Here is a 26,757-nt window from a genome sequence, read left to right as displayed (position 1 = left end):
AAGAGATGAGCAGGTTGAGAACCAAATAACAGGCTTTTCAAAATGACATCATAGGAGAATAATGGGTAATTAGATTATCTACAAATATATTGGAGTTCTCATGCATAGTGGCTAAAAATGTCCTGTCTTGTCTTACAAATAAATTCAGTCTTTAAAAATGGAGGAACAAAAAAGGGAAGCTTCTCTTTTGAGTTTACTCTCACTCATATGGAAGAAGTAATTTCTGGAATGGAAATGATAAGATACTTGCAATTAAGTGACTACAATCTCTTAGAGTTTATGATAGAGGAGATGAAGTTCAAACATAGTCTGACATTCAATCTAGGTTTTGGGGAAGCAGATTTCAGAGGGTCTAGAACAAGGTTGGGGAACCCTTTTTACTAGTCATACAGAATTATCAACTTAAAAACTCAAGCAGTGGAAGGTTATTGTACCTAGCTTTTAGTTCATTACCATCTGTGGTTTCCTTGGCAGGGCTAGGCCAAATGATTTCCCCAGCCTTATGTGACCCCACGGGCCAGATGTTCCCCACCCCTACTCTAGAAGAAGGATAGAAAGAATTCCATAGATGAATATTTTGCAGAAGTCAGGTCAAGAGGAATGTGAGATATTTTAAGAGTGATATTCTGAAAGCACAAAATGAATTTCATTCCATTGAGGAAAAAATAAAATATGCCTGAGAAGACCAATATGATTGCATAGGAAACTCACCAAACAATTTATATTTTTAAAAAGAAATGTACAGGAAATGGAATCCAGGTCAGATAACAGAGAATAAGTGTGAGGATGTAACGTTCCATTAAAATAGTAACATATGCTAAGCAAACAATAAGCTGGGTTTGGCAAAGGACAACAAAATCTTTTTTAAAATCTTCATTTGGAAAAAATGGGGGGGCAGAGAAGGGAAGCGATCTTTGTTTGGTGTAGATAGGACAGTGTTAACCAGTAATAGAGAAATGGCCAAGTTCCTTGATTTTTGTCTTGTTTTTCTTTTGCCATTTTCTTTGCTGAAGAGATTGACCTTCAGAATTCAGAAAGACCTGGGTTGCCCAGAACATTGGACTGAATCTAATGTGATGAAATTCAATAGGGATAAATATCCTATTGTGTACCCAGAAAGTCAACTTCATAAGTATAAAATGGAAGAGGCATAAATAGGATGCAGCTTATCTGAAAAACAAACAAACAAAAATCTGGGGGGTTGAGTAGACTGCCAAGTTCTGTGAGTCATCAGAGTAATGTGCCAGCTTAAAAAGACTAATTCAATCTTGTACTGCATTAAAAAGGTCAGCTTCCAAGAAAAGGAAGGTGCCCAGCCACTGTGCTCTGGACAGATCTCATCCAGAGGACTATGTCCTTTGATGTCAAAAGTTTAAGAGTAGGAAGTAGGAAGAGTGTCCTAGAAGGCAGCCAGGTGAAGGTCTTTCAGTTGCCCTGATATGAATAGAGTATTTTCCTGGGCAAGTCGCTTAACCCTTCTTGCCCCAGTTTTCTATTAAACTGAGCTGGAGAATGCAAGAATACCCCAAAATGTCATGGCCCTCTTCAACAATGAGATGAACCAAATCAGTTCCAATAGAGCAGTAATGAATTGAATCAGCTACACCCAGTGAAAGAACTCTGGGAGATGAACCACTACCTAGAATTCCCAATCCCTCTATTTTTGTCCACCTGCATTTTTTATTTCCTTCACAGGCTAATTGTACACTATTTCAAAGTCCGATTCTTTTTGTACAGCAAAATAATTGTATATTTATATTGTATTTAACTTATACTTTAACATATTTAACACATATTGGTCAATCTGCCATCTGGGAGAGGGGGTCGGGGGAAAGAGGAGAAAAATTGGAACCAAAGGTTTTACAGTTGTCAATGCTGAAAAATTACCTATGCATATATCTTGTAAATAAAAAGCTATAATTAAAAAAAAAAAAAAAGAATACCCCAAACTCCAGGAATCTTATCAGTGATAAATGGTTAAAATTTTAATACCCAAAGTCACATGAGATTTTAGGAGCACCATCAGATTAACCTATGTTCTACCTGACAATTGTTTGATTTCATTCACAGCTGGCAGTTGCCAACAACAGGATTATCACACTACAAGAAGAAATGGAACGCGTCAAAGAGGAAAGTTCCTACATATTGGAATCTAATAGGAAGGTGAGTATTATGGTACCTATAAAATGTACAAAGAATTCTAGTTCCTCGAGGACTTCAGCAGTGCTTAAACTTGAACAATCTAAATAAAATACATGTGCATTAATTTAAGTAGAAGAAAAATTTTATGTTTAACTGTAAGGACTTAGTGCCTGAAACATGTTAGTTGCTTAATAAATGCTTAATAAATGGCTCTCTTATGTTGTAGACAGTCATTGATGCCATCAGGTAGATAAGTAAGAGGTTGCTGTCAGCTCATATTCTCATCACTGCCTGATTTGGAAATTCTTTTTTTTCTGACAAATTATCCTTGGATCTTAGTATGGCAGAAAACTTTTCATCTTTTAAATATATCATTTTACTGGACTCTAAAAAGTCATCATAAACTTATAAATATAAATATAAATGTATATGGAGGGGAGGGAGAATTATATTTGAATTGGTTTCCTTTGTAATACTATATATTTTATATATTTAAAAGTATTATTTTGAGATGGAAATTGTAGACTTGATCAGATTGCCAAAGATACAATCAGTTATATAAAAAAGTTTAGGTAGCTTTGCTCTAAAATGTTTCATTAATCTGAGTGTGATCTTTGTCATCATTAGAATGATGACCCCTGTCTGTATGCTTTGAGTTATTGATCTAAGGTTCTGACTGCTTGCTATTTTTTTAATGTCTACTGGTTCATTGACTTTTTTTTTTTTTTAATTTCAAGGGCACCAAGCAAGATAGAACTGTAGATGGGCAGGCACTGAGTGAAGCTAGAAAACATCTAAAAGAGGAGACACAATTACGACTGGTAAACTAAACTTGATTGCTAGATTTCAGTTTTGTGTTCATGTCTGACAGCTTATCAAGAGGCCTTTTGGATAGGTCCAAATCTGGGAGCTCATACATGTATTCTGTTTTTATAAATTATTTTTCATATTTTGCTTTTTTTCTACTACAGTTTTCTATACAGTATAATGGAGAAGAAAATGTGACTGTAATATACATTTATAGGTCTATTAATGTCTGTTAACATTATATATATTCGTATAGTATATACATTTATGCAAATATGTATATATCCAAGAATTTCATGTACACACACACACACACACACACACACACACACACACACACACACACATATATATATGTTTTTGTAATTTATAACTCATGTAACATATAATGGATGTATTATAGAGGTGGCAAGTAGTTGAATCAGGAAGGCCTTAGTTCAAATCTGTCCAGAACACTTGACTATGGGACATGGGCAAAATACTTTTTAAGAAATGAAATTAAACTTTTATTATATTTAATAAATTATTATAGTTTTTTATAAACATTTTATTGTATTTTGTAATATACATATTTTAACTATGTGATAAGAATGTCATAATAGATTTTTCATTATTGATGAAAATCTCATTTCACTTTCATATTGATATCAGAATTAATAGCCATATATCAAAGACTTCTGCCCTTTTTGATTTTTGTCAAGCATTATCCATTTTTTCCATTTTCCCTTTTACATTGCTTCCTCTCATAAGTTCCAAGAAATCCTTGAAATCTTTGTCTTTGGACTAAAAGAAATGGTCAAATGGCCATTCTTTTTAATAACCTATTGGCCTTTTAAATAACATTATTAAATTCCTCCCCCAAAAAGTTAACAACCATAAAACAATAATGATCTTATCTTATTCAGTTACCAAAAAGTCATTTTTTTCTTACTTGTGTTACAGTCTACAGAATATTAAGTATAAAAGAAAAATAAGATAATTTTGGGCAAAACACTTAATTCTTTATTTGTCTTAGTTCTCTCCTATGTAAAATGATGATAAAAATAGCACCTATTTCCCAGGATATTTTGAGAATCAAATGAGATAATAGTAGCTCAGCACAGGGCCTGAAACATAGTTGCCAAAAAATGCTTGTGTGTACATACACACATGCATATGTATATGTGTGTATATATCTCTTTCCTTGAATATATATGTAAATAAGGTTTGTACATATCCACACACACATATATATATGCACACACATAAGATAGCTTTTACTTATAATTTTAAATTATACTTACATAATTATATTTATATTTTAGTATATTATATCAACTAAGAATTTATATTTAATATACTGTTTTAATAATTATAACTTATTTTAATTATACCTATATATACATATACCTTTTAATTACACTTAATAATTTCCTTTTAGCTTTTAATAATTAAAACTGCACTAAATTTTTTGGAACACTATGTATATGTTTCTCTATGTAGATAGTTTTAAATATAAATGTATATGTCACATTGTGATATAGAGACAGTATGTATATGCAAGAATTTTTTGCCAAAAGATAATAAACAGCTCAATTGTGTAAAGCAAAAATTCACAGTTGATAAAGGTTTTTCAATTAACTAGAACAACCATTCTTGTTCATCAAGATACACTCTGTTCTCAGAAAACATAATCCTTAATTCAGTATAAGTTTTTAAACTTGTCAATTCATTTGAATTCCACATATACCTGCTGAGTCCTTATCATGTAACTAGAACTAGTAGGATGTAATTCCTAGAGGATCCTTCTGTTCCTGGGGTTTCCCATCTAGCAAAAAAGAGATAACCACTAGTGACTCATAATTTAGGCTGCAATGTGAAAATGCAGAAAGAAAACTATAGAGTTGTATGAAAGTTCAGGGTGGGAGGAGGTCAGTTCCTGGTGGAGGCCTGAGAAAGCTTCTTAAAGAACATGATTTTATAAAGTTAAGTCAGAGGAATGAGATGAGCTGGGATAGTCTTACTGGGAACACTACCAAGAATGAAAATTATTTTTTAAAATAGGTCTCCTTTGACTGCTTGCTCAAGTGCTCCAACTTGTAGCTAGCAGTTTCTTTGGATTCTATTTAGTTATCACAAGATGAATGTCTAGTATAAATTGTATTTTTATTCTGTAATCTCACTTTTTTTTCCTCAAGGATTTGACTCTTCTTTGCACTGGACCTATTTGCTTATTTTGCCCTTTTATTTGCCTTGGGATTAATGCCTTTACTTTTTGGTCAGGATGTGGAAAAGGAATTGGAGATGCAGATCAGCATGAGACAGGAGATGGAACTAGCTATGAAGATGCTTGAGAAGGATGTGTGTGAGAAGCAAGATGCCCTTGTCTCTCTGCGGCAACAGTTGGATGATCTCAGAGCTCTCAAACATGAGCTTTCCTTTAAGTTACAGGTGAGGGAGAGGGCCAGAGAGGAACAGCGGTATCAGTTGTACAGAAACCTGTCATCTCTACAAATTGTTATTATAAATTATGAAGGAAAGCCTGGATTCTCACTAGGAGACCAGCCCTTTAGAAATTTTACTAATTATCAAAAAGTCCTGTATTACTTTAAAAGAGTCATGACCACTTTCTTTTTTTTTTTTTAATAACTTTTTATTTTTCCAAATATATGCAAAGATAGTTTTCATTATTCACCTTTGTATTCACCTTTGCAAAACCTTGTGTTTTAAATTTTTCTACCCTCATACTTCTCCCTTCCTCTAGATAGGAAGCAATCCGATATAGGTTAAATATGTGCAGTTCTTCTGACCATATTTCTATTTTCGCATGACCACTTTCCAAACATAGATAAGGAAACCCTGTCTAACCTCATCTCGATTTTTTGCTGCACCTTTCTCTTCTTCCTCCACAAAATCTTTCACATTCCTCCTGCCCCTTCATTCTCCACATAGCTGCTTTTCCTAGAGCATAAATCTGAGCACTCATACTCCCTCCTCAGCAAATTCTAGGGGGTACATCTCGATGTTTCCGGGATTAAACACAAACTGCTTGGGTTCTACTTGATCCAGTTACAGCCCGTCTTTCCAGTCTTACTGTACATTCACAGGGTGAGCCAACTGATCCAATCTTCTTGTTATTCCTCAGCCCCAGAGCTCCATCTGGGTCTTTGGCCCAATTGTTCCCATTTCTAGAATGTGTCTCCTTCTCAACCTCCTCTGAGAATCCCTATTCTTCTTCAGGGTTCAAGATGGACTGAAGTCCCACCACCTGAATAAAATTTTTCCTGATCTTCCCAGTTGCCAGTCCCTCTCCTATTTCATAATGTAACTAATCATCCCATATCTCCCTTGCCTAGGAGAGCCAACTACCACCCAATAGGTACTTAACATAGTGACTTTTTATTGCTTTGGTTTTTCTTTTTGATTTATCTTTTGCTTGTGTATCACTTTTATTTCCATAGAGACCCCTCTCTAACCTTCACCAAAAAACCATCCCTTGTAATAAAGCAAAAAAGGCATTTGAGAAAACTATTAACCAGCACATCTTAACATCTTTCACACAATTTGTCCCTCACCTCTAAAAATATGAGAAATATCTTTCTTCTCTAGGGTCAAATTGTCATTTTAGTTACATTGTTTTTTATTTATTCTTTGCATTCTGTTGTTGAAATCATTATGGATATAGATTTTTGGTTCTTTGTCCATCCTGAATCAGTTCATAGAAGTCTTCTGATGCTTCATTATATATACCCTGTTATCATTTTTTATATTGCAAGAATATTTTCACATTCATATTCATTTAGTCATTCCCCAGTTAATATACATCATCTTTGTTTCCACTCCTGTGCCACTGCAAAAAGTACTTTTTAATCAATATTTTAGTCTGGATTTGATTGACCATTTAGTATGGTAAATTTACTACTCATAAGAAGAGATCCAATCTCCTCTTTTCCTGTAATTATTCGGTACAAAAGGCATATTTGATTTATTTTTTAGTGTTTTATTTTTCCTAGAGCTTTTTTTAAAATGCTTTTTCTTTTTCAAATTAACAGAGTTCAGATTTGGGAGTCAAACAAAAAAGTGAATTGAACAGTCGCTTGGAGGAAAAGACCAATCAGATGGCTGCTACCATTAAACAACTGGAACAGAGGTAAAAGTGATTTTTCTAAAACAAAATACTCTGGGCTCATTGGTCATGTTAATGAAGGGTTGTAAACTTAAACAGATTTCTCAGCCATTGTTTTCCCAAAGATCTAGAGAAAGTAACAAAACAAGTTATTTCAAGTGTGAGAATTCTGGTTGATTGTTAAGTCAAACATTTGTCAAATGATTAAATCAAAGGAAACAAATTAAGATAATGACCTTAAACTTCATTTGTGACTTCTCCAAGAGGTTTTGTTGAAAACATTCTTAAGAAACAATGTATCCATGGATGTTTTCTACACTATAATTAATAGCAGTATTAATTGGTGGAATGAGTTTCACTTAGTGCTTCTACTTGTTTCAAGGGACCAAAGTTTCTCTAATAGTGATGAAAATGATGGTTAATATTCAGAGAAGTTTGAAACCTACCTGTTTATTTATATTCATATGAAATTCTTAAAAATAGGCAACAATATCTAGTTTGTGAGAGTGAGTCGCTTCTCACACTGCAAAATGGCTTGTGGTATGTCGCACCTTCCCATGAGAAAACTCCTTTTACTAAATCAATGAGCAGCTCAATTTAAGAAACTAAATCACCTATTCTATGTTTGCTGGCCAGAATGTGTCAGGGGCTGGTTATGAGTTTCTGGCCCATGTTCTGAGCCATGTGTTGCTGCCTCTCCAGTTCTGTGACATTGAGATACATTAATAGTGATATGCAAAGAGATTGTAAAAAAGCTGGTTGTTAAAGATTCTTTATATTTCTTTGAATAAAACTCACCAGCTTGAAGCCTAGAGCAGTAGTCTCCAAATATTTCTGATAAAAAAATTTTTCTTAAAAATTTGTGTACACCCCCTCAGTTAAATGTATGCTTATTTGTAAATATATAAATATACATGGCATTATTATGCAAATACATACCTTATAAACATACCCAAAAAATAAACTTTAAAAGGATGAGACAAAGATGAATTAAACATGAATGATTCTCATGAAAAATATTAATGTCATTATATTTTAGCTAGAGCAATGTGGTTGAATAGGAAGTCTTTTGTGATACAGAAAGTTTAATAGTCTAGTTGTAATTTCAGCTTGTGGTTTAATGGTATCATAGTTGGAAAAAAAAAGACAGTCGTACCTCAAAAACATAGATTTAAATGGAAGAAGCACATCTTAAACTGATGCTGATTTTGTTATATAATCCCCTAATCATGCATAAGCTTTAGCTGAAATTTAGTTAGTTAATTTCTATCACCTTTTGTGTTAGTTGTTTTCACAAACGAATTGGAAGGTGTGGCATTTTTCTATATATTTTTTAACAAATAAGTTCAAAATCTACTCCTTTTTGTAGACACAAACTGGTTAGAAGATTAGGTTTTCTTACATTTTTAAGTGTGTATCTATGAAGTATTTTTATAGGTGATACATTTTAATCACATAGCTTAGTTTTTAAGCATTTTTCTAATCATTATAGCTTCATTCTGTCAATCATTAATATCTCAAATCATAATCTCATAACGAGGTTCATTATTAACAATTATGTTGATAAAACTGTAATTAAAATAATCTTCAAAATTTTGTCTGACCTTGCCTAATCAACATTGTTCTCATATGTCTGATACCATAAATCTACTTAATGTGGTTTACAAAATTCTCTACATTCATTTGTAAGTCACCTCTTAATTCCTGACTTCTTAAAATGTGCTGCTTTATTCATTACCACCTGCTACTTGAGTCATTACCATATTCATTACTACATTGCAATAATTCCATCAATTAATGATTAGTTTAGGGCTTCCATTCCAGTTTGTTAATTAACTGTGGTTTATTTAACAAACTGGAGAAATTTCTTTTCCTGTCAGCAGCTATATATCTCTATCAAAAAAAAACCCCAAAAAATCAAATTATCTCTTAAGAATTCATAAATATTAACACTGCTAGTTGTATAATTTTTAATGAGGTAATTGCTACAAAGATAAATATTTACAATGTTGTAGTTATGAGAATGATCACACTAGTGTGACTTCTTACCAATACTGCTGGAAATAATTTCTCCTTTCTTCTAGAAATAGTTCCACCATTCAATTCATTCAAGATACTAAATAAATAAAATTTCTTAAGATTCTTTTTCATCATCTTAGAAACATAAAGATAAATATAGTTTTATCAGGAAAGAAAATGCCTCCATCTTCTTTTCTCTCTATTTTCCAGCTGTTTATTAATCACGATAGAAAGTTTACTCAGTTTCTTTCAAGCCATCACTCTGAATAGATTTTTCAAACTAACCATTCAAATTACCATTTTTATAAAAATCCATCTTATTCTTGTGGGAGTGAATTAACTCTCACATTGTAAAATGTTTATTGGTATGTTAAGAGTATGCTATAGTCAAATAAATGAACTACTGGTGATCCCTTTTGCTTATGGAAATCTCACTCTTCCTACCTATTACCTTGTATACTAAATTTATGAAACATGACCATCTGACATACAAACTGAAAGTGTCACTAGGGTCAATTTATTAAATATCTGTATAGAATAATAATAATAAGGGGGAGTTGTCCTTTTAAATTTAAAAAAAAAATAGAAGCTCTAACATTTTCTTTCCCACATGGTAGTGGGTTGTCTTATTTGTCCCCACTTTGGAGACCGTTGATTTATATAGCATTGGTATTTAACTAATAGTCCCAAATTGGTAGAGAAATTTGAAACACATAATGTGAGTGGCATGAAGATCAAGAAAATCCTTTGGAATTGAATGCTCACCAACAAGATGCTTCTGGATATGATTTGTAACCAGATTGATTTTTTTTTTTTAGTATCTTATAGCCTTGAATTATTGAATCCTATCAATTTTGGTCTGGTATGTAGCAGATGAAGCTGAATAACAAGAAAGTTTCCATCTAATGCTAAGCTGACTTGATCTTTTTTCCTCTTCCCTTTTTTTGTCCGTTTTCATATTCCCTTTTCTCTTCCATTTTCATTATGATTTGTTCCTAATCCAGTGAAAAGGATTTGGTGAAACAGGCAAAAACCTTAAATTGTGCAGCCAGTAAGCTGATTCCAAAGCATCATCATTAGGGATTTTGCAGCTGGTCACCTCACAACTCTCACAACACAACTTAGTTGCAAATGAGGGAAATTGGAGAATTTGTTATAAGTTTAAACTTGGAGCTCCTATGTAAAAATGTCATCCAAACTTGACTTGGGATTTATCGAATTTTTAAAAATTTTTTGGGTTGGGTTTTCTTTCTCTTCTTTTTTTTTTTTTTCCACAACTAGAAAATTTGGTATAAGTTCCCTGATTATTTGTCAATAAACTTTGTTAAACGACATCTGAGTTGGCCAGTAAATAAACACACCAAAATAAAAACCAACAAAATAAGGCATAAGGAATTGGAGACTGTATGTATACTGTTGATGCACTTCACCGACAACACAGTCTCTAATGTTATCAGATCCTGGGTGCAGCGTTCATGTCAGGAGCGGTAGGCCAGGTCATGGACAACCCGACTCATCTTCTCTGTTCTCCCATCCCATCATTTGTCATGAAATAAGAGATAGAGAATTTGGAGCCTCGAGTGTTTCTGGGACTAGTTGTGTGTGTGTGCGTGTGCGTGTGTGTGCGTGTGTCCTAAATCATTATGCTTTTGCTTTTTGTTTATCACCTTTAATCAAGTAAGAGTAAGATATCTCACCACAGTCCTGTCCTCCATAACTAAGACTGCTCGCAACTCTTTTGCCTTAGTGACTTCAAACAAACAAAAGGAGAGCATCCTTAACATTCCTTTACAATGCTTAGAGACAAGCTGTCATAGCTTAGGTGTCTTAGAGTAACGTGAACATGGAAATTTCAATAAGTCCCTTCTTACCTTTGCCTCACCTTCTACCTCTCTTCCCTCTAGAAATACCGCAGTTTTTCCTTTCTTTAGGAATCCCATGGAGGGGGTTTTTTACCAGAATTCTCCTCTTCCAGGAAAGGGGCAGGCTACAGACTCTCTCTGCTATTTCTCCTGTGCTCAGGAGGACCACTGTAGCCTCAAGAAGGGCCATTAAGCCACCAGTCCTTGTCTCAGAGTAGCTGGCAAATTATAGGGGAAATGACATTGCTGCCTTTCAATCAGATATTTCTTACTTTTTTGCTTTTGAATTTCTGTCACCTATTAAAAATAGAAATTTGCTAGGGTTCCTGGCAAATTAACAAAAGTTCCTGTTAGGCAAACATTTCAGATGTTAACACAGGAAAAAAAGGAATTGCAGAGTTTTAACACTAACCTGCATTTTTCCAAGTTTATTAACCAGGGATGGAGGTGGGAGAATCTCCCCACTCCCAGTAGGTTTCCACAAAGAACATTAACAGATCTCTTCTGATGTTAAAAAGATCACAGACCAAGGCCCTTTTTTTATTTCTAATAATCCTATAAACAGAATGCTTTGAGAAATGTGGTTTGAGTTCTAGGGTGGGCTTTTTGTAGGTGTTTTATTCCTTCAGCCGGTATTGGTGACATTTTTTCTTGGCCCGATTTTGCTGAATGTAAAGTGAGAGCTGTACAGAGCTAGAATACAAAAGAAGTCCTTGTCTGGGGCATTTCAACTCCCTTTGGGGATTGGGAAAAGGCTCTTTTATGCCCCAGTGTTTTGGCCCATAGGTTATTCCATGGGCATAAACTTGTGGTTGTATCAATTGAAAGGGAAGGATCCTCTGGGGGGAGAGAGCCTTTGGTCTTGAGTTTATTTTATTTCATCCCTGTAGTTTTGGGTTTTTTTTTTTTTTTTGGTTTTTTGGGGGTGTTTTTTTTTGGGGGGTGGTTAGATACTACAATAAAACTCATTTCCTTAGTTGTCCTCTTCAGCCTTTTGTGGTGAATTTAAATTAGCTTCAGTTTGAAGTGTATAGTATTGGGGGGAGTGGAGTCAAGGAAGAGAAAGCATTGAAAGTACAGACTATTTCATGTGAACCTTCCAAGGTGATGGGCATTTGGCTCAGTCAGTCATTGCATAGGCTCTCTGATACCTCTCCTCAGTCAGTGCCCTTCAGGTCCAAGTTGTGGCCAATGGAGAATAAAAGCCTTCATCAGAGGGTCTGGAGAGGCTCTAAGGGGTGAAAAAAGGGTTTTCCTTTTCAGTGAAAGAACAAGCTTCCTGACGGAACCTTTCTTTATATAATTATCTCTCAGCCCTATAGGTTTTTGACATAGAATGGCCAGTAAAGTTAACCCCAGGTGTGATGATTGGGATCTAGGTGTGGGAGTGTCTAAGGAGGGCCGCCTAGTGTTGCAAGTTCTACCTACACTTGTAAAGCTGAAATGTAACATAGAACCATAATAGACAATAAATTAACAAAACAACAAATTTAGATTTGACTTTACTGTGTATTTGAGGTTTGCTTTGGATATGGATTTTTTTAAAGTGATGTTTTGTTGTTGATCATCTAATGGCTGTAAAATGTAGTAATAGAATAAAAAAATTCTTGGAAAATCAGTTTCTCTTCTGCCTGGTTCACCTATATCTTGCTTTCTTCAGAATGTTTTTTCGTCTTCCCCATTGTTTTATTTTCATTTTACCCATAACTTATCCTTTATTCCCTTCTGTGACTCCTGACCTTGTTCTGTCTTTCTTTTCTCTCTTTCTCCCTCCTCCTCCCTTCTTCTTTCTTTCTCTTTCCTGATTTCTTTCTCCTCTTTCCTTCTCTGTCTTTTTCTCTTTCCTCTTCTTCCTCCTCTTCTTTTCTCTCTCCTTCTCCCTTCCCTTTTCTCTCTCTATTTTTCTTTCTTTTTCTCCTCTCTTCCCTCTCCCTTCCTCCTCTTTTCTTTCTAGTCCTTTTCTACTCTCTGTTTCTCTCCTTCCCTCTCTCTGGGTTGTTTTTTTATTTTGTGGTCTGTGCTTGGTCTTCCTCCCCACCATGGCTTTTGTTTTTTATCTAAGTTCATGTGGCTCACATCCAGATTGCGCCAGGCTGAGCGAGGCCGCCAGTCTGCTGAGGAGGACAACCGCCTTTTCAAGCAGGACTTTGGGGACAAGATCAACAGTTTGCAGCTGGAAGTGGAGGCACTCCTCAGGCAGCGGTGAAGAGAGGGATCTGGAGTCATGGGTTGGAAGGGTGGTCCATGGGAGGTCAGTGGTAAGGTAGTGGGAGTCAGGGGAAGATGGAAGGAGGGTGCAGTCCAGTTCGGGGAGCAATGGAGGCTCTTTCTCCAAGTTCAGAAGATTTCAGTATTCTTTGTTCATCTAGCATCTAGCCAACAGCGATGGAAAGCAAAGATATAAGAAAACAAGGGTAAAAAATGGCCAAATTATTTATATTCCTAGAACCAAAAATATGTCAGATGTACATGAGAATACAGTGGGAGTCTCAGCTTTTGCCTGTGGTCAGGGCTACAAACTACACAATTAATTTGGGGTATTTGATATATAATTCTTGGGGAGAAATTTCTTTAAGAAAAAAAATTTTTAGTGATATAAATGCTATTTTCTTATCAAAAGGTCTACATGCTGTTATATATAAGATATGCTCTTATCCTCAAATTTGTGTATGTGTGTCTGTCATGATTCCAACTCTCCAACTTAGTGATTTGGTTAAATCTGTAGACCTCAGAATATTGCAAAAATAATAAAATTCAAATATATAGGTTAACAAAAGAAACCAGTCATGATGAAATATAGTAATTAAATTTATTTGAAAGGTTGTATTCACCATTTAACACTAAAGACTGAAAATTTAATAATATCTCAAAAGACTGAGTTTCATTTATTAACACAGCACATTTTATTTTAATCCATAAGAATCCAAAGAAAGTAAAGATAGTGAGATGAAGATTTTTATCACAAATAAACTATATATTTTTTTGCATCAGATGACATGTCTATTCTTTTTAGTGTTAAAAACCCTTGAGTGATAAGCTTCTTTACCTTCTGCATTTTTTATCCCATGGTGATGTTTAGTGGCAGCCCTAAAACCCTTTGAGATCCTTCAAATGGCTTTTGGATCATTAAAGAAAGATTAAATGTTCAGTAAATATTTTGTTGTTTCCTATTAGTTATAGAAGTTTCTCACAAATTTATTAATATGTCTCTGATCACTTTTTCCTCCTTAGAATCTATGATTAGGCAAAAGTAGCTAATGGCAAACTCATTGTACTAATCACAATTTGAGAGAAAGAATCAATACACTTTTTTAGCACTAAGAATTTTTTTTTTTTTGGTCTAAATCCTAGGATACGCTTGAATGGATTTGTTTATTTCCAATGCCCTCAACACATCATTTCTAAATAATAAATTTCTCCCTCTAAGGAGAGAATTCATTTTTAAACTATGTGAATGTTAAGGGGAAGACTCTTTTTCATTGTAGAAAAAAAAGATGGAAGAAGAAATTGGAGTGTAGTTTGTTAGGTGAATATGATCTTTAGGTTTTGGTTTTGGGTTTTTTTTTTTTTTTTTTTTTTTAATGAACACGATTTGTTGAGCTGCAGAAACCCAGTCTTCTTATCCTAACCTTTTTCTCCTTTTCTACCAGGAACCAGCTTGAGCAAGAGCTGAAACAGGAAAGAGAAAGAAGATTACAAAGTAGTCAACGTTGTCCAGAGAAAGTCTCACCAAAGCCAGTACCCAAAATGGTAATCCCTGTAGTGATAGCTTCATGTTTTAGCTTTTTAGCTAAACACGTAAGTTTAGCCTTTTTTAACAATCTCTCTGTGAGGATGAGGAGAGTCCAGAGAGTTGAAAGGGAAATTGAGAGTACAGCGTGTCTAGTCAGGGTCGTCAACTTTTTTCTTGCCGTGAGTATGAAGGCAACCCTTCAGAATCTTTTCATGAAGAATTATCCCATTCCTATCTGGGTCCTCTCTTTCTCTCTATCATGAAACCAGGAATGTTGTGGAACTTTCAAACTTTGGGACATTTAGAGAACTGTGTCTTCAGAAATATAGTATTTATTTTTCTCCCCAAAGTGTGATCCATTTTTATTTACTTAATAATATTTTTTTCCAATCATTTATAAAGATAATTTTTAATAATCACTTTGGTAAGATTTTTGAGTTCCAGATTTTTTTTCCTTCCCTTCCTTCTTTTTCCCTTCCCCAAGCCATCGGATAATTCTCTATATTTTAGAAATGAGGCCTTTGTTAGAAACATTGAATGTAAAAATTTTCCCTTGGTTTTCTTCTCTTCTAAACTTGTCTGCATTGCTTTTGTTTGTACAAAAATTTTTTTAATCAAAATTATTCATTTTGTTTTTCATAATGTGGCTACAAATTCCTTCCTTCTCCACAGATCTGAAATGTAGACTATCCTATTTTTATTTGCTCTAATTAGAGGCTAATTAGACTCTTTATGTCTAAATCGTGAATCCATTTTGACTTTATCTTAGTATATGGTGTTAAGCAGGCATAGAAACTATGCCTAGTTTCTGCCATATTATTTTCCAATTTTCCCAGCAATTTTTGTCAAATAGTAAGTTCTTATCCAGAAGCTAGAATCCTTAGGTTTATCAAACACTAGATTACTATAGTAATTGACTGTTGGGTCTTATGAACCTAACTTATTCCACTGTTGGACTACTCTCCTTAGCCAGTATCAAATGGCTTTGATTACTGCTGCTTTATTATTATAATTTCTAGGCCATATTCATTTGCATTTTTTTTCATTAATTCCCTTGAAATTCTTGACCTTTTGTTCTAACAGATAAACTTTGTTATTTTTTGTCTAGCTCTATAAAGTAATTTTTTGGCAGTTTGATTGGTATGGCACTGAATAAGTAGATTAATTTAAGTAGAATTGTCATTTTTATTATAACACTTGGCCAACCCACAAGCACTTGATATTCTTCCAATTGATTAGATCTAACTTTATTTGTGTGGAAAATGTTTTGTAATTGTGTTCATATAATTCCTGACTTTGTCTTGGTAGGTAGGTTCCTAAATATTTTATTTAATCTACAGATTTATTTTTGTATTTCTTGCTGCTGGACTTTGTTGGTAACATATAGAAATGCTGATGATTTATGTGGGTTTATTTTGTGTCCTGCAACTTTGCTAAAGATGTGAATTGTTTCTAGTAGTTTTTCAGTTGTTTCTCTGGGAATCTCTAAGTATGCCATCAGAAGCGAGAATTTTTTTGAAAGAGTTTAATTTTTTATTAATGAAATGAGAATGCTAGAGAAAAATAAAAGAAATGAGAGTTATGGGGAAAAAATTAGAAGAGGAAAAGCTTGGCCCTAGAAATACAAAATCTGCCCTGAATGGCAAACTGCCTAAGTATGAAAATGAGCCAAAGAGAAGTTAATGACTTCATGAAATGAGAAATATTTAAACAAAGTCAAAAGACTTTTTTTAAAAAGAGGGGAAATGGGGCAGCTAGGTACGGCACTGGATAGAGCACCAGCCCTGAAGTCAGGAGGACCTGAGTTCAAATCTAGCCTCAGATACTTAACTCTTCCTAGCTGTGTGACCCTGGGCAAATCACTTAACTCAATTGCCTCAGCACACATACACACACAAAAAGAGAGAGCGTGGAAATGTAAGGTATTTCAGAGCAAAACAATTAATTTGGAAAATAAATCAAGGCTAGATAATTGATGAATCATTAGACTACTTGACAGCTATGCCCAAACAAAAAAGAACCTAGACTTCCTCTTTCAAGAAATCATAAAGGAAAATCACTCAAATATCTTAGAATCTGCAGGCAAGGCAGAAGATATAGCCTTGTAACAAGCAATGACTAACCAGCAAAAGTGAATATTATCTCACATTATAAAGAGACAAAAATACATTAAAACGGATTTTTGTGTGTATGTGTGGCGGTAAAGACTTAAAAGTCTGTGCATGATTTAGGAAATGGCTGAACAAATTATGGTATATAAAGGTGATAGAATACTCTTGTGCTGGAAAAAAAAATGAAGGGATAGTTTCAGAAACCTAGAAAGACTTGTATGAATGGATGTAAAGTAAAGTAAGCAGAACCAAGAGAACCTTGTGCCCAGTAATAGAAATACTGCGATGATGATCAACTTAGAAAGGTTTCAGAGGCCAGAGTAGCACATTGACTAACCCTGATTCCAGGGAACTCATGACTAAACATACTAACCCCACCTCCTGATAGAGAAGGGAAGAATTCAGAGCACAGATTGGGATAGTCGATTCTGAAATATATTTTGCTGAAGAATTTGTTAACAAGTTAGAAAAAACTATAAACTTTAGGGATCCAAAAGCATAGAAGTTCTGCAAGCTCCCCCCGGGCATGTACATCTTGACTTATGCTCCCAGTGTTTTTGAAAAAAAAAAAAAAATTGGAACTTTTTATTACTGAGCCCTCCTATTTATCAAAAGGGAACCACCCCAGGTATATAAGTATAAGAACGGAAAGGGAAGCAGGATGATGGCAAATAATTGTAGCTCTCTGTCGAATGATGTCAGACAAATGACACTTTCTCTAAGAGGCCTTGCCGAATCCCCCCACTTGCCCTGCCTCTTTCTGCACTCCAGCTCCCATTGCTTTGTAAATTACCTTATACTTTTACTCCTCGGATGGTCCATATTTTCTCCCTCCATTCAGCAGCTCAGTTAGGGTTGATTGTTCAGTGTTGTGATAGCATTTCTCAGGATATAGTCACGGATGAACTCAAGTGTAGGTTGCTCTCTGCTCTGGAGATTTCACTTTTGGATTTTGGATTTCTGTCCTAAGATGATTGAATTCACATTCAGATTAAAAGACATAGGGGACAAGTAAAAGAGGTCTGCGACATCACTGTGTACTGTCCTGATTAATTGGTAAACTGGCTATTTTCTTTTGGCAGGACGGGAAGCATAAAATCCAAGAGGAAAATGATAAACTAAAAAAGCCCTTGGAAGAAGGCCACACAATTCTCCCTACCAAGTATTGACTAAATTATAAAACTTTTGTCTAATGGGGGTTTGGGATGGAAGGCGGGGGCTATTCATAGTTTTTCTTGCAATAAACTGAGATCTGACCTTTCTGCAGATGTTTATAAGCCAGAAAATTATTTTGGAGATGTGGGAATTAAATAACAAACTCAAGAGAATGGCGAGAGCTGGTCCCCAGGCCTCAGTACTCACTCATACCAACCACCTCTTTGTGGTTGTAAGAGACAAGAAGGCCACCTGGCTACCCCCCCCCCCTCCCCTGCTTCTGGGCTTATTTTTATGCTATCCCCAAAGAACTCTTCAAGGACCTTCAGCTGGTGTCAGGATGGAACTTCTCAGGACCGTTTGGGGCCCACAGGGTCACAGATCTCCGAGCCTGACACTTGTGCCTTTAGGTGAAGGAATTCGTCTGAGACACACAGCTGCTCTAATGTGGTCAGCGGGCCAGTGCTCGGGCTGTGGCTCCCCTTCCCCACCTCCTTTTTAGCTTTCTAGAAGGTCTAGGCTGCTTCTGTTTTCTTGGCTTTCCATCTAGTTCAACCAAAAGGCATAATCGTTTTCTCTTGGTGGGGAGGAGAGAGCAAGGGCAGCTTTTCATGACTGTTCTATGTTCTATAAGAAAACTTAGAAACTGTAAGTGGGCTTTGGGAGCCCCTGGGCCAGTCATGAAAATAAAAACAAGGCAAAAGGCAGGACAAAGTTATAGGGTACTTATTCTGTCTCCTTCCTTCTCTTCTTTCCTCTCTCTTTTTCCTTCCCTTATTCCTTCTCTCTCTCTCTCTCTCTCTCTCCCTCTCCCTCTCCTCTCCCTCTCCCTCTCCTTCTCCCTCTTTCTCTCCCTCTTTCTCTCTCTCCCTTCCTCCCTCCCTCCCTCCCCTTTAATCTGTAGAATTTCATTGTGTGAATAATCAATCAAACACATGATGTTTCTCCAAGTATCCTTTGTTCTCTCATAGCCCAGACTGATTCTAGAGTCCTTAACACTAGCCCCAAATCTGTCTCTTTGGCTTCATCTTACCCTGTCCTCTGAAGCAATGAGGAGTGCATAATTGAGAAGGAATTCAGAAAGGCCTTTATTCTATCTGGAATCCCAAGGGGACTCAAAGTGGGGCCAAGGCCAAGATAAGGATATCCATATTAAGGTCCGATCTGGCTGAGAACTTCAGTAATAATAATAATAGTCATAATACCTAGCATTGAACACCTGTTACGGGCCAGGCTCTTTACAATAGGAGCTCATTTGATATTCCCATCCACCCTGAAGGGCAGACACTATTATCTCGTTTTACAATGGAGGAAACTGAGGCAAGCAGGTTCCATGACTTGCCCCGGGTCACACAGCTAGGTAGTGTTTGGGGGCCTGCCTCTAGCCCCAGTGATCCTAGAACCTGCCCAGTTTTCCTGGGGGTAATGGAATTGGCATTACTCATAGAGTTGCTGGTTCTCCTTAGATTTAGCCAAGTTAGAAAAAGCTAAAACTTTCTAAATTTCCACTAGAGTTGGTCAAAGATTATAATCCAAGTTCATCCCCATTACTGGTTCTTAAAATTATTGGTGAGCAAGGTTTCAGTTCTTTTCTAATGAAATGCTTTCTATTTTTTTCTTTTGAGGTTAGACAACATCAGAATGTTTTCATAAAAACCTTGGGAAGGGTCTTGATGAGATTTCACTTATTGTTCTGAAAGTGCATTTGTTAACCTTAGAAGAACTGGGATTTAAGAATCCCCTCAAAGACCAAGTTGGGTTGATTGTTTCATTGCTTCCCCCCACTCCACCCACCCCCCCCCCACTTCATGAGGCAAATAAAATAGCTTTAGTGGGATGAAAATTTTTATTTCAGAGAAAATTATATGCTGATGCACTAGGATTGACATTTTTAGGATGGAAGTTGGAGGAATAGGATAGCTGGTAATAGAAAATTTGATGACCATCTTTTCAGATTAAGTAATTCACCCTAAAATTCCATTTTTTTTATCCAATTATTTCAATATTCTCCTTTCTTCCTTCTATCCCCCACCTCTTATCTATGGTGCTAGATCTCATTCTTTTCTATATCCTTTGTCAACAGAAAAAAACAGTATCCAAGATGACTTGTTCAGTGGGACCTTGTGTTTGCCTCCCCAGGGAAGTAAAAAAAGTCAGTCCCCTTAATCTAGAATCTTAGTAATCAAGTTAGGAGCCTCAAATTCTAATCCTGGCTTTGCCACTAATTGGCTACTGGGCTGGAACTAGATCATTGGAGTGCTCTGGCCTCAGGGGAATTGGAGCAAATGATCTCTAACCTCTCTCCCAGTTTAATGTTCCATGATTCTACAGAAAACTTGCCATTGGGAGAGAAAGATAAGATTAAAATTGTTGCCAGTAGAAAGGGAGTAGGCCATTAACTCAGATTGAAAGGTGGAATATGGGTGTGTGTGTTGCTTCTCTGTGGGTGAGGTTAGCCTGAAGGAACCATGGTCCTGTCTCCTGAATTTCGAGCATCTCATTTCTCAGCTTTTCTCTGCTATCTTGCTGTGAACAAAGTTGCGCTAACTCCCCTTTGGGTTTCTTCCTTTCTAGACTGCAGCCTCACTCTGATGATCAGCAGGTAACCCATTTATTTCTTGACCATGAAGAGCCCTTCACAACTCTGGCTAAAATCTGAAGTGGGCTGGACTAGAGCCAGCCAGGAGGCAAACTAGGGTGGGAGGGGGACACAGACTGCAGCCCACCACGGGGACCACTGCCGCTGCCCCACGTCAGGGACGTTAGCCGAATGAAGCAAAATGCCTCTCTCAGACCTGCTAGAAGTGGCCCGTTAACCCTGAGGATTTCACTGGTTTGTGCCACTTGAGCCACTTGAACACTTACTATTTAGCATTTGCTATTTAAATTATTTACTTAAAAATAATATGGGGGCAGCTAGGTGGCGCAGTGCATCGAGCGCCAGGCCCGGAGTCAGGGAGACTCATGCTGAGGTCAAATCCGGCCTCAAGACACTCACTAGCTGTGTGACCCTTGGCAAGTCACTTAACCCAGTCTGCCACGGTTGCGTATAAAACGAGTTGGAGAAGGAAATGGCAAAGCAGTCCAGTGTCTGACAAGAAACCCCCCAAATACAGTCACAAAGTCAGGCAACTGAAAAGTAATAAATTAATAATATAATAAACACATAACATTTAATGCTTTATATTGTCATTTACTTGCCTATTTGAATGATGGAGAGAGATTTGTTATATTGCCATTATGAGAAGTCATTAAAACGGTTATCATGCATTTTGCTTTAGAAAAGAATAGATCTATGTGGCCTGATTCAATTTCTGACCTGGAGCATGTACCCCAGAGTGAGATGGGGCTGCCATGCCTGATATATTGCAAGGGATTTATGAAGTATTAGTACATAAAAGACATCATGGTCTCTTAATGGTTCCATTCCTGGTGGGGTTGTAGAAAGGGCAATACCACCCAAAAGGAAAGGTGAATATTTAAAAATTGGAATTGTGCAGTTTACAAGTTGATTTAAAAGATTTTTCCTATGGAAATCCTGCCTGTTGTTTTAATTAGTGGAAAGGATTGATGAACTCAGTTAATAATAGTTAACATACACTTTGCCTCCCCTAATAGCAACCCATTGGGTGGCTGAGAAGGCCTAGTATAGGAGCCCGTCACAAAGCAGGAATGGTTGACTCAGGCAGAGAAGGGATGTGATCTTGGATCCAAGAACAACTAACCCCTGTCCGTGTTGGTGCCTTAGGATCAGCCGTCCCTGTTGGGAAAGCCACAGAGGTGCCAGCTGTGCCGCGAGGAGGGCAGCCCGGCCAAGGTAACAAACTCGGAGAGCAGCGGGCAAGGCACCATGCGCACCCGACCTGGGCTCCTCCAGGCCCCAGACACGCAGAGGGAAGGTGGCTCGGAGCCTTCCTGTGAAAAGGGAGCTCGCTGTTTCCTGGCCAAACCATTTCACTGTTGAGCCGATCAGATACTTGGGATTTGTCTTACTCCAAGCCCAAATCTGGCCCTGCGTCACCCTCTCTCCTCCCCTGACAACTGCCAAGAACAGCTCTAACCTTCTCTGCAGGCCCCGAAGACAAGGACCGTGTTCACCTGCTCTCCAGCCCTCAAGCATCCCCAGTCCTTCGTCCATTCCTCCCTTGGACGTTTTTCCAGCCTGTTAATGGCTTCCCTGAGTGTCCCTCCATGCGTAGCCAGCTTCCCAGACCTCTATTCTCAACACCAAGGAGATTACGTTACTGCTCGGGGCTCAAATTTGCTGGCCTCAAAACCACTGTTGATACCGATCTCACATTTAATAAAACCCCAGATCTTTTTATACAAATGTTCCCCTAACTTGTACTCATGGATTGATTTGGGATTTTTTTTTTAACTTTTTGAAACCAAGTATTAATGTTAAGCTTATTGGATTTTCATTATATTGGATTCAGGAAGACTTTCACAATTAAATTTTATCTCATTAGAATCAATCCTTTGTTCTAGGTTGAAGGTCTTTTTTGAAGGTTGATTTTTTTACCACCATGTCATTTAAATCATTGAAGAAAGTATTGAATATTTCAATCATGATGACTCTTACCTGGATTGTCCTTGGCAAATATTTCATTCCCTACTAGTAGGCTGACTCTTCCTACCTCTAGTTGATATGCTCAGAAGTGAAAACTAATTTTAGTATTAACTAAAAATAAACCTAATTAGATTCCCCCAATGGAAGGGGGGATAAGTAGGTATAATGAATTAAAATATCAAATTAAAAAGGTAAACTGCCTGTTTATACTGTGCTATTAGTAAAAATAACATGAAATAATCAGTAATAATTAGATGATAGGCCCATCTGTGCTCAACTTTGGTTTATGAAATAGAAATAGAGGTTAAATGATTTGCCTTCGGTCACAGAGATGGCCAGTGTCTGTCAGAAGCAGGGCTCGTATCCTGGTCTCCCTGGCTTAGGGGTACTGCTCTTTCTACTCATCCATAAGGCCTCCGTGTATCATATTTTTAAATTGATAAAGGGTTTCCTTGCTATCCCTATCAGGTGGACATGTGCATCTTTCATTGGCAGATGGCACAACTGAGACTACTAGTGTAGCAGGTCTAGGCCAGACAAAATGTTTCCTGGTCTGAGTGGGCGTCAGGGAGCCACAAGTCCCCCCGGGGCCCTCTGCCTGTTTGTCTGCCTCCTGACTCACCCCTCTCCTCTTCATTGCAGAATGTGTGCAAGAACTGCGGGGGTGTCTTCTGCGGGGCCTGCTCAGCCCGCGAGCTGCCCCTGCCTTCCAGCATCCACCCGGAGCGAGTTTGCAACCCTTGCCACGACCGCCTGCTCCGACAGTACTCGGTCAGCCCCTCGTAAGGCCGGGGACAGAACAGGAGGAGGCTCTTCCTGCAAAGGCAGGCCCGAGTCAGCCAGGGTTGGGAGAGGGAAATCACCGAAGTCACAGAGAGCAGGCAGGGAAGTTCTCAGAGCTGCCTTTCCTCCTTCCAAGTGATGGCAAATAAACGTTGAGTTGACCTTTGTCTCCTCTTCCAAGTGCCCTCCCTTCAAGAGCCTATTTAGCATCTAGGGTGACTTTAGATGGACAGATAAGCTTAGGAACAGAGGCAGGGCCGCTTCACGGAGGAAACGTCCAGACCATGAAAGAACTGGGTGCGTTCAGTCGAGTTTCCTCTAGGACCTGTTGAATTGGCAGGCTAAGAAGAACAAACGATAATGCTGCTGGGTTCTTCCATCTCCTCTAACCATCCTTTTCAAACTGTGAACTTGACCTCAGGGATACCAGTCATATATTCTGAATGTATTTAACACAAGGTGGCAATTTATTTAATCTACTTTTAGCACCAAAACCTTCCTGCTTTTGGCCTAAATAACTGCCACAAGAGCAAAAGTAAAGTGGGGATAACTTTAGAGACATGGCTACACTTCATCCCCCTGAAGTCCCATTTAAATTTTAATAGGTCAGTCCCGGATTAAAAAAATAGTTGCTTCCAGTGTCCTCAGCACTTGTTATGTTAGACATTATACAAAGTCCTTCGATGTGAACTTCACTCAATGTGAAGTGTCACACATACTATCAGTCACTGCCGGCTTTTCTTTCTTAATATTGTTAAAGAGGACTGGCAGTAAAAAAGGGATCGTTCAGAAACCATGGCGAAATGAAAACGCGTCAATTTAAAAACTGTAGGGAGAGTCAAGAGTACAAGGACTTTAGCTTGAGAATAGGGAACGAGTCTTGGTTAAACCAAGCATAAATTAAACTTGGATCTCAAAAGTCCACAGCTGAGAATGAATGACTCTGAAATTACTGGGATGTGAAGTTTTAATAGCCATTTCTCTATGCGGGGTCAGGAATTTAGATTTAGATGTATTTTTTCCCTCCTGAGGCAGTTGGGATTAAGTGACTTGCTCAGGGTCACACAGCTAGGAAGTGTTAAGTGTTTGAGGCAACATTTGAACTCAGGTCTTCCTGACTTCAGGGCAGGTGCTCTATCCACTGCACCACCTAGCTGCCCCTTAGTTTAGAACCATAAATATGTTTTAATAGCAGAAATAAGGATTTGGCATTGATAGACCCCTTTGACATGTCACATGGAGACTATCCTTGGGTGGAAAGAAAAGCAAAGGGAGGTAAGGTATGAAATGTTTTCCCTATAAAAAATTCTCTATGGGAGAATTGTGAGACAGAATAGTTTTTCTTGCCCCATCTGCAATCTGACAAAACATTCTGTTTGGGCTTAAAACTCTGGAGAAAGAAATTTAGTCCAATGATAATTGTTTTTTTAATGCTTGTTTGCTAGAAAGAATATGGGGCCTGAGAAGAAGAGTGAGGTGTTAAGGATTGTTGAGAGAATCCCTCAGAAAATTAGTAGTGCTACTTGATCATTCAAGATTCCTGAGGGAAGATAAACTATGGCCCAGCAGTTTTTTCTCTAGGTGATTATTACTGATTGCTTTTTCTGTCTAGGCTTCTTGGGAAGTAAGTTATTTTAAAATGGCAAGGTGTTTGGGATCTGTCGGCCCTAAAGAGGAGACAGTTAGCTCATTGTTCAGGGTTCTATTCAATGAGGTTTTTCTTTTTCAAAAAATGAAGCTTCTAACAGAAGTTGGTTGATTATTAACATTACTGCTTTTCATTATGAATACATAGTAGTTTAGTCGTGTCCTTTGCCTGTGGAGCAAATAACCCCCAAGTTAACATTTACAACAGATGCTTGAAGGCTAACATTTCTGAAACTTGTGGTCCATTGTAACTTTTAACAGGTGGCCTGCATCTCTCCATGGATCCGATAAGAGTTCCATTTTGTACAAGATTACCTGCTGCTGCCTCTGCTAATGCATTAAAACAATCTAATCAAGTGAGTTAGTTAAGGAAAATGAAAATTCCTGCTTTTGTATACAGAAGCAGTCAACTTTTTTTTTTTTTTTTTTTGGCCGAGGCAATTGGGGTTAAGTAACTTGCCCAAGGTCACACAGCCAGGAAGTGTTGTGTCTGAGGCCAGATATGAACTTGGGTCCTCCTGACTAAAGGGCTGGTGCTCTATCTACTGTGCTACCTAGCTGCCCCTGTTGACCGAGTTTCTAAAGAAAAACTTTCTTCCAGATTAAATCTCTCCAGTGCATTCTTGCAGAAAAGTTTCATTTTTATTTATTCTTACAAACAGCCCTATTCCTAACCCTTAAATCCACTATTTCTGAGTTTGTTAGGAATATCAGATTTGCATTGACAAAATAAACTTTAAAAAATATTTTTCTAACAAATTGGCTTTGTTCTTTTCAGTCACCAATTATGTTGGCTGAGGACTGCAAATCCAAAAATTTTCAATGTTCCTGAAAAATTAAAGCAGGCTTTTGTGGTCCTAGAATAATAGGTCTCTAAAGAAAGAGTAGGAATCTATTAAGGTACAAATAGGATGAATTTTGGGGAATGCTTTAAAACCAGTGCCAGGCCAGAAGTAATGCAGAGGTGTCACTGCAAAAATTTGTTAAAGCATATTAAAAGAATGAACTCAGCCCTTCAGTATTCCAGTCTCATTTAATTTTCCAGAGTGGTTTTCACTTGGGGTCTAGTATATCCAGCATGTAAAGTAAGGCACCTAACTCTCAGCTTAGTCAGATCTTAGGTCCCCAACAGTGAGGATTCATTTAGGTCCTGGATAGGCATCGTGTTCCCCTAAACTACCTTGCATTTGAAGATTGTGGAAGGGGTTTTGTTCTTAAATAAATTTGTTTGGTGAACAAGTTTTCTGGCTGGCTGACTTTTTTTCGGCTACATTTGTTACTTTTCTGCCTCAGCTAACCAAATTGCCTCCTATGGAGTTTTCAGAATCAGTCTATACGACTGTTGTTATTTTTCTAAGGTCAGAAGGTAAAATGTTCCAAACACACACTTCACTCATCTATATAATCATTTTAACTTCAGAATGCCCTTGGATAAATAGGATGAAAAGCCATTTCATTTTTGAAGACAGATTAGTATGAACAATCCCTTATTGGGCCACCATATCTTTAGACCAAACATAGGTCTTATCTCAAAAGAGACTGTTCCACCAATATATTTTATGTCACTTATCCTAAGAGACTGCCAGGGCAAGTTACAGGATTACTCAGGTTACTTACCTTTTTGAATTAATAACATTTATCTCACAGGAGACTTGCTCAAAATAAATAACCAGAATAGAAAAGGACAATGGGCTCAATTTCTCTCATGCAGTTTGGGCCCTTATTTGACTTCATTCTTTTGATAAACGTGTTTGCAAGTGGTGTGAATTTGTTTGACATAATTAAGTACTGCATAGTTAAACAGCACACATTCACTGGGCTGG

General features: G+C 37.2%; 1 protein-coding gene across 17 annotated transcripts in view; it reads left to right on the top strand.

Moving 5' to 3' along the window:
- The window catches only part of RUFY3 (RUN and FYVE domain containing 3), a 125,160-nt gene extending 98,987 nt beyond the window's left edge, over window positions 1-26,173 (top strand). For 7 of the 17 annotated variants that reach the window (XM_051964521.1, XM_051964527.1, XM_051964524.1 and 4 more), the window contains 10 exons: window positions 2,071-2,163; window positions 2,880-2,963; window positions 5,212-5,379; window positions 6,981-7,078; window positions 13,018-13,137; window positions 14,586-14,685; window positions 17,862-17,941; window positions 20,509-20,536; window positions 21,683-21,751; window positions 23,147-26,173. In XM_051964521.1, coding sequence (XP_051820481.1) covers window positions 2,071-2,163; window positions 2,880-2,963; window positions 5,212-5,379; window positions 6,981-7,078; window positions 13,018-13,137; window positions 14,586-14,685; window positions 17,862-17,941; window positions 20,509-20,536; window positions 21,683-21,751; window positions 23,147-23,290 — 984 coding nt within the window. In that variant the 3' untranslated portion in view covers window positions 23,291-26,173. Of the gene's footprint in view, window positions 1-2,070; window positions 2,164-2,879; window positions 2,964-5,211; window positions 5,380-6,980; window positions 7,079-10,077; window positions 12,554-12,997; window positions 13,138-14,585; window positions 14,686-17,861; window positions 17,942-20,508; window positions 20,537-21,682; window positions 21,752-23,146 lie in introns of those variants that run through there. The other 10 variants (XM_051964531.1, XM_051964533.1, XM_051964532.1 and 7 more) reach the window with 8 other exon arrangements.
- The last annotated feature ends 584 nt before the right edge of the window (window positions 26,174-26,757 follow it).

The sequence above is a fragment of the Antechinus flavipes genome, chromosome 6 (genome assembly GCF_016432865.1).
Source record: "Antechinus flavipes isolate AdamAnt ecotype Samford, QLD, Australia chromosome 6, AdamAnt_v2, whole genome shotgun sequence".
Taxonomy (NCBI): Eukaryota; Metazoa; Chordata; class Mammalia; order Dasyuromorphia; family Dasyuridae; genus Antechinus; species Antechinus flavipes.
This window is presented reverse-complemented; position numbering and strand designations above follow the sequence as displayed.